This window comes from Ixodes scapularis, unplaced genomic scaffold, assembly GCF_016920785.2.
Source record: "Ixodes scapularis isolate PalLabHiFi unplaced genomic scaffold, ASM1692078v2 PGA_scaffold3__209_contigs__length_174095766, whole genome shotgun sequence".
Taxonomy (NCBI): domain Eukaryota; kingdom Metazoa; phylum Arthropoda; class Arachnida; order Ixodida; family Ixodidae; genus Ixodes; species Ixodes scapularis.
In genome coordinates, this window is record NW_024609868.1 from 75,335,236 (window position 1) to 75,351,468 (window position 16,233).

At 40.3% G+C, this 16,233-nt stretch overlaps 2 protein-coding genes across 2 annotated transcripts; both read left to right on the forward strand.

Annotated features, from left to right (window-relative positions):
- The first annotated feature begins 376 nt into the window (after positions 1-376).
- On the forward strand, positions 377-3,073 carry LOC115316000 (antimicrobial peptide microplusin-like). The gene is made up of 5 exons (XM_029975320.3): positions 377-468; positions 885-946; positions 1,822-1,911; positions 2,037-2,063; positions 2,865-3,073. Exons 1-5 carry the CDS (start codon positions 399-401, stop codon positions 2,919-2,921), a joined length of 306 nt encoding a protein of 101 aa, XP_029831180.2. The 5' UTR covers positions 377-398; the 3' UTR covers positions 2,922-3,073.
- A 1,481-nt stretch (positions 3,074-4,554) lies between these two features.
- LOC115314886 lies at positions 4,555-12,446 on the forward strand. The gene is made up of 5 exons (XM_029974014.2): positions 4,555-4,690; positions 5,241-5,305; positions 7,983-8,072; positions 8,959-8,985; positions 12,219-12,446. Exons 1-5 carry the CDS (start codon positions 4,615-4,617, stop codon positions 12,276-12,278), a joined length of 318 nt encoding a protein of 105 aa, XP_029829874.2. The 5' UTR covers positions 4,555-4,614; the 3' UTR covers positions 12,279-12,446.
- Positions 12,447-16,233: the final 3,787 nt, after the last annotated feature.

Sequence of the window (16,233 nt, forward strand, 5' to 3'; positions counted from 1 at the left end):
TAAAATATTACATAAAACCAAACTGATGGCGAAGCGTCGACAGCATCACAGTTCGAATCATGCCATCGCATAACGTTTGTGTGAGGCATTAAATAGTGCTCTTCAAATTCGTTGTCGTGTCTACCGACTCCCGGACTCCTACAGACCTTTACCCCCTTGTAACCCTAAAAAAGAAGTAATAAATATTCGCGGTACCTCATCAGGGGCTCCCCGGAGTTATCTGGGAGCGTCTGTGTCGGCAAGAAACCCGACCAGAAAGATAAGACAGGAAAAAATGAGTTTCATCGTTTATTATTATCAAGGTGTGTGCATGCGAAATATGAACCCACGCTGCCTTGAAAACTGTGTGTGCACCATTCCCGCTTTGCCCAAAGTCCTGACGGAAACACGGGAGTGCCATGAAGATTCTCTTTTTCACTATGACTGCCCTCCTTCTTTGTTACTCATCTGTCAGTCTGGACTACTGCGGTGAGTAGAATGGGCCGACGAATGGCTAGCTGACGTTTAATTTAAGAATATTAAGCCTCCTTGTTTTCACTCTTACTGCATCTATTGTTTCACTGGTTTTGTTGTGTTTTCAAATAATTTGCCTCGACTGTGACAATTTTCTTTACGCAAAAAAGTGAGTGTAAATAGTGCCGTAAAGGGCATCTGTCTCCACGTAACATTAAACCTCAAAATTTATGTTTTGTTACCTTATAGTTGGGCACGTTACTCTGAGAGCCTCTTCCGTTCAGAAGATCCTGCATTACGGTTACTGCTGAAATTACACATTTTGCAAAACCTCTTAGAGGCCTTTTAATATATGTGATTTCACTAGAGGGTTGTCAATATTTTCAAATGAATTTAAAAGTTAACGCACAAATGTTATGGCTTTTTGTCAGAACTAGAGTACCCCGATCTGCACAAATGGGCCGTCTGCGTCGGGTTGCATTCAAGCGTCAACGTAAGTTGATTTGAAAGTTGTGAAAATGAAGCATTAATTATTCTCTTAGTCTTTTTTTTTTAGAACGCAGCTCTTAGGGGCCCGTTCCCGGCTTGAGCGGCGTCGCCGTCGCCGTCGGCGTCGCCGTCGGCGTAACCAAGGTCATCCCAAGGTCACGGGACCCCTCCAGGTCACGTGACCCCCAAGGTCCCGTGACCCCTCCCAAGGTCATCTCAAGGTCACGTGACCCAACGTGACTCCCAAGGTCACGTGACCCCTCGAGGTCACGTGACCCCTCCCAAGGTCATCTCAAGGTCACGTGACCCCAAGACCCCACGTGACCCTTTGAAGGTCACGTGACCCCCAAGTCACGTGACCCCTCTGAGGTCACGTGACCCCCGAGGTCACGTGGTCTCCTCCCCAAGGTCACGTGACCCCCAAGGTCACGTGACCCCTCCCAAGGTCATCTCAAGGTCACGTGACCCCAAGGTGACCCCCACGTGACCCCCAGGTCACGTGACCCCTCTGAGGTCACGTGACCCCCCCGAGGTCCCGTGACCCCCTCCCCGAAGTCACGTGACACCCCCCCCCCCCCCCGAGGTCACGTGACCGCCCCCCCGGAGCATATTAAAGAATGAGGAGAGGAGGAGGGGTCTACCCTCCCCTCAGTACCCTTCACTCCTCCTCCTCAAGAGCTGCGCTCCAATTCGGCGTTACAGGGATTTGTAAACGGCTTTCACTTTTTTGCTAAAACAGTTTGAGATTTTGCTTTCAAGACATCATTTCTTAACTCTACCACAGGCGTTTATAAACAGTGATACTCTTTATTGTATAAAAGCTTGACTGGGCGAATGTTTAACTTCCCTGAACAACCTGATGGATGTTATAATTTCCAGTTGAGGACAACAATATTGGAAGTTGGAAAAGCTCTTTCCTGTCGCAACTTCTTGTGCACATTTGGAAAGTTTTGTCTAGAAGGAAGCCCGGTGAGTTCTGCCAGCTTCTTTATTATTACAAGGTTTTAATTACGACCTCCAGTTAAACAAAACGCAATTTCGAATATTGTCACTGTGACAAAAAGTTTTAATACCTTTTTTTTCTACGTCTTTAGGATACGGTACTCCCAGTCCACTTCACGGTAAGCCAACATCAATTGTATGTTGCAATTAACTTTACACGCCCCCACAAGCTTGGAGCCCCGCTTGCGGGGCCTGCCCAACAAAGATATACCAGGTGATATATAACCCGAACCACATGAAGGAACACACAACAAAACTGGGCGAGCCCCCGTTCAAGCAAAGTTCCAACTTTATTCAGCTACATTTAATTTACTGAGAGGACCATTTGGGCACACAACCGACTCCGTTTATCAAGTTTGACGAGCCCTGCTTACAGCCGTTCTCTAAAGTACACTTTTTTTTCATTGCTTTTCTGGATATACATCTGCATGCTTTACATAGGGAAAAAGTAACAAAGCCTAACACGTCCCCTCTCTTTTAGAAAGCTACTGGTGCAGATCAGTTAGCAATCTACCATGTAAATACATAAAAGAAAACCTACTACGTGAAAAAATACTAATGATCGAGCGATATGTCATAAGTCAACAAAATGTTCCGCTGCTTTTTTTTTGTTTAAACCGCACTGTCTTGTACAATTCTTAGATAGTCATTGATAACAGAATGTTTAAAAAGATTAAAATATGTCGTGTTTTTTTTCTGGTTTATATCCATAACAATTTCGTCTCTCCATTATACGAACTTTGGCTAAACATTGGACGCATCGCTAAAGTAACAACATTATCCTATTAATATACTGTAGACAGATAACATAACATTTAGTTTTGTGATTCATTGCGACCGCAATATAAAAAATGAGGTGAAAACGTTCTAAAGTTGTATTGAAGTATATATACAATTTGTTTTCTTTTTTTTTTTTGCAGGCGGAGCATATTGCCGAGCTAGAAACACTGTGGAAAGAGTGCAGCCTGGGAAACTGACTAAAAAACAAAGCAGGCTTTGACTCTAATTTGGGAAACTTGAGCAATAAAAAATTACATAAACAGTGATTTTGTTAGAAAGTGGAGTAATCTCTCACCAATTCGCAGTTTGGCTTTTACCAGCGTGTACATCTCGTCTGCCTTCAATGCAGTCAAAACAATTTTAACTGACTCGAATTTTTAAAAAAACGTTATGTTCGAACTTAAATTGCAAAGTATAAATTCTTGTGTCTTTGAAGTATTAATATATTAATTTAAATCCTCAAAAAACTACGGTGGTAGTTTAACCACAGCCCTATATATATATTAATAGTAAGGTACACACGAAATTGATGGCAAGTCACTAATTTTCCTAATGATAGGGTAATGCTTAAAGGAACTATCAAACGAAAACTGCGAGTGAGAAACCATCTTAGCTTTTCTTCCTTGTTGGATTCTGTCATGACTCATCTAGGCTCCCCAATGACATGTGCATTACTTCAGGATCATGGGATGCGTGGGTTGCAGACGTTACTTTCTTATTTTTGTTTTACCTCAACGGCCAATGGTTTATCTGTCACTCTCGCAAAGGTGATCCGATGAGCAAGGCTCCCGTGAAAATGGTTAATCAGTTTTTAACTTTTTTTTTTCTTACGTGAATAAAACCTACATAAAAGTATGAAATCTTCTCCATAAAATAAGAGCAGTGCGGCGCTCTAATGATTTACCATCTCTGTTACTGTAGACAATACCAATCCGAATAAATCCAAACCGCTCCATTAAAATGTGGTCTTCTCCAGCAGTCAGCGTAAGGAGCGAAAATTTAAAATATTTTAACTTACTGAATCAGTACAAATACGACATTAGTCGCGATGTAGTTAATCTATTAATTGGTAGATTCATTCATTAAGTCTACAACCCCAGCATTTAGATGTACAAAAGTAAATCCGCAGTAGTGTATATTGAAAACATAAGGTCCTTGAGAGGCAGACGTCCCGCAAGGATTTTATTCTTGCTCTTAAATTAGACTGCAACGAAACCATGGGTGATTAATACATTATTTAGACTATCCTAGCTTCATTTAACAGTTTCATAGTCTTACTATAGTATATATATATATATATATATAATACACACATCTGGGGCTTTATGCTACACGGCGGGACCAAGCGGAGCAAAGGGACAGGAAAAAGCCGTCTGCTGCGATTAGTCAACGGCGCGTCGCTGACCAATCGCAGCAGACGGTGCTGTACCGGTCCTCTGGTCCCTCCTGGTCCCGCCATGTAGCATAGGGCCCCAGGTGACTTCAATCAAATATGCGTGGGAAAGAGAGAGGAAAATACTCTTACACTGTATAGGACATGTATACTTAGGTGACTAGCAGTGACTGCAGCGAAAATGAAACCCGTTCCGGAAAGACAACTCGAAGACGCTAGATGGCAAAGAACCTCCTGACAAAGGCAAAAACTTTATCTCTAAAAAAACTTATCTACAGCGAAAACCAAAGAAAGGCTTCCAACGTGGAAAGACAGCAGAAAATAAAATGGTTTCGTCTATCTAGGCAGGTGCTTTTACTGCAAGTAAATCTCAGGTGTTGCATTTCTGGACGAGTATCGCAGAGCGATATCCGATACCCGCGTGCTAATATAAGGTCCAGGAGTGTGTCTCTTGTGCGGCTTCTTCAGAACTTCCACAGGAAGCACACAGCACAGCCATGAAGTGCGCAGCCGGTCTCCTGGTTTTCGCTTCCCTTGTCTTCCTTGTTTCTGCCGATCACAAAACCGTGTGCGGTAAGTCTTTGCCGCATCGACTTACCTGAGATTGAATGCATTAGAAAGGGCAGGTCACTTTGTATTACTTTGTTAAGCCTTTTCTTGATCAAGACTTAAGTAACATTAGCCCCAACAATACTTGCAAGTACAAAGACACCCCACCCCATTCATGGTAAATCATTACAGGAAGTTGCTTATGGACGGCAAAAACTAAAACAAGACTTTCGAAGAATATAAACGTGTTTTAGGGAAGTCTCGTCAGCACCCAACGACTCAGAAAGAATGGTATTAGTAAGAGCTCATAACTTTTCCGTCCGCTGCATCCCATTTTTGCGAGACATGGCCCTCTATAGTTCGTATAAGTACAGTATCAGGAGTAAGCTCGTAATGCGTGAGATTTTGTTTATAAATAAAAAAAAAAAACGAACAAGGTTCTGGGAGCATCAAATCTTGTTTTTAGAATGTTATAGATGGTGAAAAACTTATGCCATGTCGCCGTCAAGACTGGTTCATAAATAAAAAATATTAACTTTATGAGCAATATCTAGAATTTTTACTCTATTTTCAGACCTTCAGGATGCGGAGTTCACCGCATTGGCGAGTTGCGTTCGTACCGCTCTTGGTGATGGAGATGTAAGTTCAAGATTTCTACGAAGAAACCATTGTAACCGATCGTGTCACTTGAGTCGCTCACAAGTTTATAACGTAACCTTCCTAGCAGCTTTTTACAGTATTGCCAGGAAAGAAGTGAAACGGCGGACATCAATTTTCTAATAAAGAAACTTCTGTAAGGTTGCTATGTCACATTGGCTTGCTCTCCTCATGTGAAATTCTAACATGAGACATGTCTAGACATTTTCGTAAGAAGTTATTTCAAGCCGAACCGTATGTCTACTCAAACGTTTCGTATGATTCATTGTAAATGCAACACATTTAAAACCTGCAGGATTTGAAATTAAATAAAATATATAAAGTACCCAAAATTATCACAATAACACTCTGTCAAAGCTACCAGCCCGAACTGTTTTTTTTTTTTATTTCTATTGTCGCAAATCATTTTCCCTTGTTATAAGGAATCGTCATAGCCATAGTCGCACTATTTTGGTTTCGTTGCTCTCTCAGTTTAAGCTGATACCACACTACAGTTTAAGCTGACACCACACTACGACCATTAATAGCTAGCACGTAGAAGTGGAACTTAATATTTTGTTCTAGTCATGGGGACACAATATTGTACCTCGAAACACGATATAACACTTCTGCGAGCTTCTTAATCGCAAAACCTCACTCGTCAAACGTCCAAGCACTCTTTTCCTTCTTTTTTTTTTTCTTTTTTTCATTCCTAATACGCTGAAATGATTTATTTTTTGTATGAACTGGAGTTTTCGATTCATGTATTTTGCCTTTTATTGCAGTCAATGTAGTCTAGTACAGTGGTGGCCAGGCTGACCCGGCCTAAGAGCCGCAAACAAAACCACGAAACTTCTAAGAGCCGCGGGGGGGGGGGGGGGGGGGGGCACACGTTTGTTTAGAACAATAAACGAAATTTGAATTACTTTCAACCTATCCGACTCATAAGCAGTCCAATTGTGCTGAACGTAGCAGTAGCACAAGACAACCAAACCGCAACCTGTCTCAATTTAAAACGGGTTTGATTTCTTTTTTTGGGAAATTGCTCTTGTGACCGAGAGGGAGGAAGGTAGGGAAAGTGGGGAGTTGGGGAGGGAGCCGCGAGCCGCACTTGAACACGCGAAGAGCCGCATTCGGCTCGTGAGCCGCAGCTTGGCCACCTCTGGTCTAGTACAATGCCGATATACTAACTCGCTTGGGGTCTCATCTCGGCACGAAAGGACATTTTAGGAGCGAAGCTCCTTAGGGTCTAGCCTTGTCCGTCCGGCGTCCGCGCTTACATCGATCTTGCTGGTGCTCGTGCTCGTGATCGTGCTCGTGAGCTTACGTGCTCACGTGCTCGTGTACAGCAAAAAAAAATAATAATAAAAAAATGCGTGCACGGTCGGCAGGATTTGAAACTGTGCGTGGAGACCCCAATAGATTTCTAGTCCATCGCCTTAACCACTCGGTCACGACTGCGGGACGAATGGAAGCTCTGAGGTGTGGTAGTAACTCAAGAGCTGGCGATGTCATGGATGAAACGTTGCATGTAGCCGCTCAACGTTTATACAGGAAAGGGCGCTGCGGTCAAATGCGTATATAATCGCGCTAAGCTTTGCATGCATTGACTCAACGTTTATAGACGAGGGGGCGCTGCGATCAAATGCTTAAATGCGTATATAAGCACGTTCCATACCACACATTCTCTTTCTGACATGGATGAAAACGAACGAAAGACTCGTCATGCGGCGGCTCAGCGTCTAGGCAGACAAGCACCATAAGAGCTTCGCCCCAATCAACATCGTTCACCACGTGGAGATGCATTCATTTTTTATGTTATACATTTAAGGAAACTTTCTGCAATCAACTCGTTAAGTTATCGTTGGCTATTTAAGAATATCACGCTTTTTATCAAGGGCTACACGCCTCATAAAGAGAATAAAAAGCATAAAGAAAAAATAATTAAAATATTCGAGTCAAATAACCTAGTCCAGTATCTTAAGCGCTCTGCTTTCTCAGATTATTTCATCCAATCGCACAATGCAGAAAAGTCGTGTGCCCGATGAGTAGATGTGCGAGCTTCTGATCACCCTTTTTCATGATCTGTTGTTTTAAAAAGCACCGCCATCGTGTTATAAGCAAAATGTAACAAATAGTAAATATTTAAAAATTAATTACTTCTATATTATTTATTTCTTATGTCCAGCACTTAGTTCGCTGTTAGTTAGAAGGTAGACCCTTCTTCGGTAGCAGCTCAACATTTTCTGTACCTCGTTACACTGTGAGGAAAGCGAAGGGAATGACCAAAAGAACTCCTAATCTTCTTAAAAATTAGAATCGGAGCTGGTATTTGTTAGGTTTAATAATGATATAATGTTTTGTGGTTGTTGTAATTGTTGTTGTTGTCGATTTGTTTGCAAGCATTTTACTCTTTCTCGTGATAATGTCCCCTCACATTTTAGACACTCCTAATTATTTTCATACAAGCTTTAATGTAAATGGTTCCAAAACTAAACTATAATCGCCCAGTGTGATTATGCCGCTTTTAGTGCCGTGCTGTTGCGCTGGAAGGTAACACTGTTTTTTCACACAGGTGTCCTAATAAAAAGTGTTCGACATCATTGTGTTTTCCACCCTTGTGCTCACAATAAACTTGCATTACCCACGTTTTTCTAACGTCAGTCGCATCCTCTCACAGCTCGCCAAGAAGCTCGCGACAATCCGGGCAAATGCTGACTGCGCTACAGACGCTTGCCTCCATCGCAAGTTGTGCGAACAAGGCACTCTGGTGCGTATCTAAAAATGTCTAATCTCTAAAATCGTAAATAAATGAGAACCTTCGGCACTCATTACAAACCCGACTTTTTCGGCTTGGTCGCTAACGTCAGTAACGGTGAAATAAAAAAAAAATCAAAGTCGTTTACAAATCTCCGTAATGCGAAAATAGAGCGCAGCTCTTGTGGAGGAGAAGGGGAGGGTACGGATGGGAGGGTAGACCCCTCCTGCTTTTCCGTACCCTCCACTCCTCCTTTCTTTCTCCTTCCCTCCTCGTCTTTCTCCTCTGCTCATCTTCCTCCCTTCCTCCTCCTGCGTACCCTCCCATCCTCCTCCTCCCACAGTTTCCCCGCTAAATTTAGCTGGAAAATTGATGCCACGTGACCTCAACACCAATTTAGTTTTCCCCGCTAAATTTTAGCGGGGAAAATGACGACGCCTGACTTCGTGTCACTACACAGATGAACAAATTCGGTTTCTCCGCTAGATTTAGCGGGAAAATGGACGTCACGTGACCTCAACACGAATTCAATTTCCCGCTAAATTCAGTGGGGCGTTTACGCCGACACCGACGCGGACGGCGACGCCGCGAAACGCGGAAACGGGCGCCTAAGAGCTGCGCTCTAAAAGATATTGACCGTAAGGCTTCTCGGATACAAAATTTTAAGTGAATTAAGCAGATGAAAATGCATACCATGCCCGCACCAGGCGGATTTTACTTTTTATATTTGTTTTGTTTTTGAACATCAATTTTTGTCCAGCAATCCAAAAAATGTCGTATCGATATTGAATTTTTTTCTCTTTCTCTCTCTCGGCAACTAGTTTAGTTGCATCCCTGTTTTATGTGTATTCATAAATTATTCCTATGTGTCTGAACTTGATATTTTGCTTTATTTTAGAACACTCCGGCTTCAAGCCAATTCACGGTGAGTATATTTCTTTCTCATTTTGCTTAAAAAGAAGACGAAGATTTGTAGCTCATGATCTCTAAAGTGTTTTCGATGTAGCTCGCACCAAAGCGCAAAGTTTTGCATTAGTTGTATTTTTTTTTACTTACGGTTTAAATGACGGCATTTTCAGCCTATTATGCTCTAAACCTTAAAAATTATTACCTTTCAACTTTTGTTTATTCATTAAAAGCCCAATCTTGCAAGAGATTGTTCATTTCTATTTTCCGGTGAAACGTGTTTTAATGGCGAAGAGCTGCGTTGGATTAGTAAATTCTTACCAAAAAGAACAAAGCGTTGCTTATAATACGAGAACTCGTCAACCTCGTTAAGTAAATCACATCCGATATTTTGTTTGTTTGTTTGGTTACGCAAGTAGTTATTTAATGTTATTCTTCTCTTGTTTACTGCATTTGTATATCTTTAGTTAGATCGCGGTTGGAGTTTAAAGCTTTTACCTGGGATTCCTTGAATGTTACACGGGCCAATACGATCGAAAATGTCCAGAAGCAAATCATTAGATTTGTTTTTGGTAGGTATATTGGTAGAGAGTATTTCTACCATTATGAATCATTGTTTCACCGATTTTCATTGCACAGGCTGTTCGTGAGGAGACAGTACAATATTTTATATTTTTGCACAAGGTAGTTTCCGTAGATGTGAATCCGATAGATTTACTCCAGTCTATTTATTTTTGTGTTCCAACCCATATGAGCGGGAACAGATAAACTTTTTACCCAGCATGCATATTACATGAGTCACCTTTAGCGAGGGTACAACTGGCTGTAATGTTGTTCGTGAATTTCCCTGTGATATTTTTACTCCGATCGGGATTTTATTCGGCATGTACGCGGATGTATGACTTCTGTATAAGCACGACAACGCGGGTATAGCATTAGTTATCTATTTCCTGTGTTTCTTGTTTTAGAGATATTATGCCGGACATACTTATATTTTTATATGTATGAAGTCTAATTAAGAAGTAGACCGCGAGAATGTTTTTGGGGCACAGAGAAAAAAACTTTTTTATTATTATCTCAAAGTTAGCTGCGTATACTTTAAGAAATAGCGATCAATAATTTATACATCGCTTTCATAAAATAATCGTATTACCTAATAGTAATTGGGTTATATTACGTAACAATAATTTCACAAAAAATGTTTATAAACACTATATTGCAGATGTTCTTTTTGTTTTTGTTTGAAGAATACTTATGGAACATATCACCTTCGGCGTGTTCATGGCATTCAGAAATCACAAATTTAACAATTTTATTAGGTTTATATATCAGTGAGAATGGCGGGGCGTTGTGTTTAATAGCGGTAATTAAAAGTAAACGTCATATTTAGTAAACGCCATATACTCCCCACGCTAGCCACAGTATAAACGAAGCAGTCACTCTGATATTCTTTCTCCTTTCGTCAGCATGAACTCCAGAATTGCAGAATTATTGCAAAAGTAATTGCAATTGAAAAGTTTTTTCGGCCTCTATAAAATAGAGAGCATTTTACTCACTTTTGGTCAGGCGTAATAAATTAAGAGCACACAATGCATTACTCAAAGTACAGTAATTTAATAACTAGAATTGACTTATGACCCAATTATGTTTGTTCTTGCATAAACATAACATTGTTTTTGGCTTAAATGAGACGAACGGACAGAGAATCACAATATACCTACAATAATAGACCTACAGTCAATTATTTTCTAACTAAATTATTGCCCAATATGCTCGATCTAACATAATTGCAGCATATAAATTTGCGCAGTGCACTTAGCCTGTTAGAAGTTAATGCTACAAAGGTAATGGACTGGTTTCAAACCAATCTTATCAAAATTAACGTTCAAAAAACGAAACTGATGTGTTTCTGCAGTCCATTGAAACGTAAATGCCGTGATTTTCCATTTGCGCTCCACACGTCAAAGTGTGCTAGCTCCAGCTGCTCACCTGTTGAATATGTTTATACAGCGAAATACTTGGGGTTATATTTTGATAGTGACATGTCCTGGAACTCGCATCTTAGGTATGTTGCTAAAAGGCTCCGAAGTGTATCATGCATGTTATATTCCACAAAATCCTTTCTCCCTTTTTCTGTTCGAAAGATGGTGGTCAACTCTTTAGCCTATGGTGTTTTACGTTACGGTATCACAGTCTACGCAAACTGTTCGATGACTTGGCAGAATAAAATTGATAGTATATTGAGGGGAATTCTGAGGGGCGTAGCTTACGCTCCTCTCGATACTCCAAGTGACGAACTGTTTTTATCTTTTTGCGCCTGCCGCGTTTTTCAGCTCCTTTTAAAAGAAGTGTCATTATGAAGCATTATTGGACTACCACCTTTAAGACCCCCCGTGTTTCCGAGCGTATTCTAAGGGACTGTGAACGCTTTATCATTCCTCGTGTTTATACCAAGTTCGGAAAACGATTACGTTCGTTTTAATAATAATAATAATAATCTTTATTTTTCGGGTGCCCTAAAACGGCCGAGCGGCCTTCTCTTAGGTACACCAACTCAATTTATGTGCCTGAACTTTTTAATGGCCTACCTGATTCCTTTTTAGAGTTGAACTCAAAACGTCAATTAAAGAGACAGCTAAAAACAATATGTTAAACTTTTAAATATTTATTTTTGTCCCTACATTAGCTCCTTTAAGTGACTGTTAAATACTATTTTTCTTTTTGTCGTGTTTTTGCTTTTTTGATTGACCTTGTCTTTGCAGCTCTAAGATACTCGAGATGATCTACGGTTTGCTTTATTTGTATCATTCAGTATTGTAGTGTTATAGTTGTTATTTCAGTGTCATAGTGACCTTGTTTCTTTTTAAGAGATCCTTCTTGGTGTTCGGTTTTCTTCGCTTTTAATATTTTTTCAGGTTTTTTCATATCTTTTTTCCTTTTTTGTATTTCAAATAGTTCATGGTTTTTGTTTTGTTTTCATGTGAATAGTTTTGGTATTTTTTACGCCGCTGCCGGGTCCAGTCCCACAAGCCGCTATCGGCTTTTGACGGACCCGCATTTTTATATATTGTATTTATATTTGTGCAATAAAATTATTATTATTATTATCATTATCCTACTTTTAGATAAGCGAAAGAAAGTAAAAGAATATATTACTCCAAGTAATAACCCTACACCAATTCAATTACTTTTATTCAATTATTACTGAAGCATGCTCGTTCTAACACATTTTGGTGTTCCTTTTTGTGACAGCCGGAAGAAAAAGCCGAATTCCGGAGGCACGCCGTAGCGTGCAAACAAGCGCACCCGTGAAGCTATATGGCTCCGAGCTTCGCAGCGTAACAATGGAATAGCCCAGCACTGTGATTAAAAAAAAGACCTAATAGGTTTTCCTTGTGTTCTTTCAATGTGTTATACTGTAATTGTCCCCATCTCTCCACCGTAAGAGCGGCAATAAACTTTACTTCTCAAGTTCTCCAACTGGGGATGTTTATTGTGCCAACGCAACGGGAGAATTCGATTCCCCGTGCCAGCGAAAATATTGACTTTTATACAGAATGTGTGACCAACCCCTCACCTGTCGTATACCTAGCAGCCTACGAAATCGCGAAGGGATGTAATAACATTAGTTAGGAGTCAATTGCAATCATACATACTCCTTTATACTTTGCCTGGAAAGGTTATTGGGCGAGAGCATTTTCTACTTTGACATTGGGCATTCTTTATCGCTGTTTTGTATCTTCTTGGCATTCACTTTCCCCATCATAAAAATAAAAAGTTAAGTTTGGTTGTGCTTAAAATTAGGACTTAATCCTGATTTAAACCACCATACTGTTCTTTATATTATAATTTGAACGAAACATTTTGTACACGAATATTTTTTTTTTGCATCTATACGGTATTCGCTATACCGCTTGTCTGTGAATCGGTTCTATCCCTGTGCATTTATTTTGTAATAAACTAGAAGCATAATCAAGCAAGAAAGGCTTATATCAGGCTAATCATAAGCCAAGAGTGTTGCTCTTTTGAACAAATTGGAGCGTCCAGCTTTCTTTCTAAACTCCAGCTTGTTTGTCCGCCCGTATATTTTACTATTTTAAGCAAAACATGATGCAGAAAAAAACAAAACAAGAAAAATATACTTGTACATGCACATGCACACACACATATATGGAGAGAGAGAGAGAGAGGGAGAGAGGCAGACGGACAGAGGGATACGTCGAATATGGATCATGCATCAGCTAGTCAGTCGTTTTGTCTAACATGATGTTGCCGCCTGCCTCATGAGACCCCTAAAACTCTAAAAAAGGTACCTGTGTTCACTTTCCCGCAGAACACGGAGGTTTTACGAACGAAGAACATAAGAGTCGCAGCAAATGACAAAGCTCAAGATACATACAGATCTGAGAAAAAAATCGATTTTTGCATTAACAATTTTCCAGGAAAACGTCATTCTCGTTGACCCTGGGCACTTACTTATCAATTTTCATATCTAATCGTACTGTGAGCCTGGTCATTCGCTAGGGTCATCTTATTGTGCGCATTGATTGGCTGTCTCCGTGTTTTTCAGGGGATGTAAACACGTAGCCCTTTTTCTATGATGCATTCTGGGCATTATACAATACCACCGTGTAACTTATTCTTAGAAACAAAAAAGCGCATGTAACTTTTTACCGCATAAAAAAAAAACATTGTGACCGTGCAAAGAGGTTTCGGGTTTTAGTTCAAATAGTACCGGGCTTCAACTCGTTAAAAGTTAACATTTCTGTTTTAATTCTAAACTCAATTTTCACAAAACTTTCAAGTTATTCGCGTCCTCATATCTACGCCATAGCAATGATCAAAATAGCAGTAATCCTTTTTTCTTTGTTTTTTTTTGGTGCGTAGTTTACCAATTTTTGGCTTGTTTTGGGGAAACACCGTATATTGTTCAAAGTGATAAATTAGTAGTATATAAAACCGGGGAACATTTACTTTGTATACAGTTGATCTTAAAACGTTGGTGAATTTTATGATACACAGATACTATGAGTTTTGTAGTCGTTTTTTTGTCGTACTTTGTCTAGGGACCTCTTTTATAATTACCAGTCGTGTAGTACTAGAAACCATCGCAATCCTTGCGGTGGTTGGACACAGGCGCCTTCCACGGAGTGCTTCTCCTGTCTGTAGCTATCTAGGCAGCCAGCTAGTTGAAAGAAAACTCAAACAGGTAGGCAAACCATTATACGATGAAAAAGTTTCAAAAAACCTAAGTATTAAGCAGCCTCTCACAATATTTACGGGGAGCACTTTTTTTATACCAGGACCCCATATACAAAAACCATGTAAGTACGGCACTGCAACAGAGTATATGAAATGTCACAAATCCGATATTAAAAAAAAAAGCAAAAGAAAAACAGATTTTTTTTACAATTTTATTTTTTTTTCTAAAAAGAAAATATTTCGGAGCCGTTTAAACGGCTTCATTAAATTTAGTGATGTACAATGTCACTCGTGCTAACGCAAAGAACACAGAAGGAGTTTTCGCTGTGATCTAGACCGGGTATTTCTGCAAATATTTTTTTTTCTAAAATTACGGTGGTTTAGAAAAAATAAGCTCTTTTCAGGAACAAACTGCCAGCCACAACGGATTTTTAAAAATTTTTGAAAGCACATTATTTAGAAAACAAATCAGCAAACAATTACTAACTGACGTTTTGCTTACTGAAAATAAACAAATAGTTACAATTAGAGACTGTTGACGGTCATCAATAACTCCAAAATCAATCAATTTTAAAAAAGACCTGAAGCATGTATAGGAAGCAAAGGGTTGCACTAAAGCTACCAGTCGTGCAGCAGACGTGAGTCTCGCGGCGTGAAAACGCGGACGATAAGAACATTAATTAAACATGAGGAAGATTGTTGTCCGTCGTTTTCCGTCCCCCCTTTCTATGTATCTTCCTCATGTTTAATTACTGTTACCAACACGCTCGTTTTGTACTTGATAAGAAGATCATCCGCATCTTGGCATCGCCGACCTTGTGGCTGCTGAACGAGTGGTAACTTGAACCTACACCCGCCCTCCCCGCGTGCTTCAAGTCGCCCTAAAATTGACTGATTGGCGGGTTTTCCATGATTCTTAGCAAGTTTTAAATGTGAAACTGTGGTGGTGGGGCCCACAGCCATAGCGGTGGCCGCGTTCCTCCCCCCAACACGTCCCCCAGATGGCACTCTCGGAAGACCCCGCGCACAGCTGGGACCGATACCCGACCAGCCGTTTGGGACCAGCGCTCTCTCCTCCGCCAACGGAGCGATGCGCTGTGTGCCGGGAGAGGAGGACGCACACAAAATCACGCACAAGCCTGCAATAGGCTACACGACTTGGGACCAGCGGAAGGGACAGACGCCGACATCGCGTCTTCGTCCATATTCTAAATTTGGCTGTGTAGCTTCAGGTCCAAAAATTACATTTTGTAATAGAACGCACTTCACTACCCTGGTGACTTCTACAAGCCTTATGTTTCTTTCACGAAATAAAAAGGCAATGAGTAAATTCGAGGTACAGTACATCGTTTGGTAATATATGTGAAGAAAACAGTTTTGGTAAAAACAAAAGAGGCGGGGTCACTTTCTGATGTCTATGTTTCATAGATATTAAATTAAGGCTCTCGTTCCGTATTTCCAGCTTCATCCAAATGAGGCCAGAGCAAGGTACGGACTGAACGCGAGTGCTGACGTCAGCGTTCAACTGGGACTCGGGTCTTCACTGATTGGATACGAGCCCCAGCCGAACGCTGACCTAGCACTTAATGCATCGATATCTATGAGGTGTTGACAATGCTCTTGCCTTTTTATCTTTTTTTTTGACGCGGAATTAGTTAGTTAGTTTTTTTTCTTTTTTTTTATGCGAAATAAGTTGCATTTTTAGGTCTACTTTTACAAAAATAAACGACATCTGCGGCGCCACAAAAGAAAAACACGTTGGCAATTTATAGAGACGGTAAATTTCACGCTCAATCAAAATCCATTTTCAAATTTGTTTAAAGAGATACCTGTTACAACTTACGATAAAATAAAATTATACTGTAGGTAGTAAATACCGACAAACTCGAACAAACTTTTTCAATTATTAAATCTCTTATCCGTCCCAAGCAGCGTCTAAATATTCTACATATTTCTAAAAACTCAAACTCCTTAGACCTAAAACAAAATACAAGTGTATACCTTGAATCGGAATATGAGTATTTTGTCTAAAAGTATTGAGGCCCAATTTATCGTAGACATTTCG

Bases quoted from the DNA above. Each gene is read 5' to 3' on its own strand.
- LOC115316000 (XM_029975320.3), top strand. From the start codon at position 399: ATGAAGATTCTCTTTTTCACTATGACTGCCCTCCTTCTTTGTTACTCA. The intron at 469-884 runs GTGAGTAGAATG...GCTTTTTGTCAG, and splicing joins TGTCAGTCTGGACTACTGCG to AACTAGAGTACCCCGATCTG. The intron at 2,064-2,864 runs GTAAGCCAACAT...TTTTTTTTGCAG, and splicing joins TACTCCCAGTCCACTTCACG to GCGGAGCATATTGCCGAGCT.
- LOC115314886 (XM_029974014.2), top strand. From the start codon at position 4,615: ATGAAGTGCGCAGCCGGTCTCCTGGTTTTCGCTTCCCTTGTCTTCCTT. The intron at 4,691-5,240 runs GTAAGTCTTTGC...CTCTATTTTCAG, and splicing joins CGATCACAAAACCGTGTGCG to ACCTTCAGGATGCGGAGTTC. The intron at 8,986-12,218 runs GTGAGTATATTT...TTTTTGTGACAG, and splicing joins CGGCTTCAAGCCAATTCACG to CCGGAAGAAAAAGCCGAATT.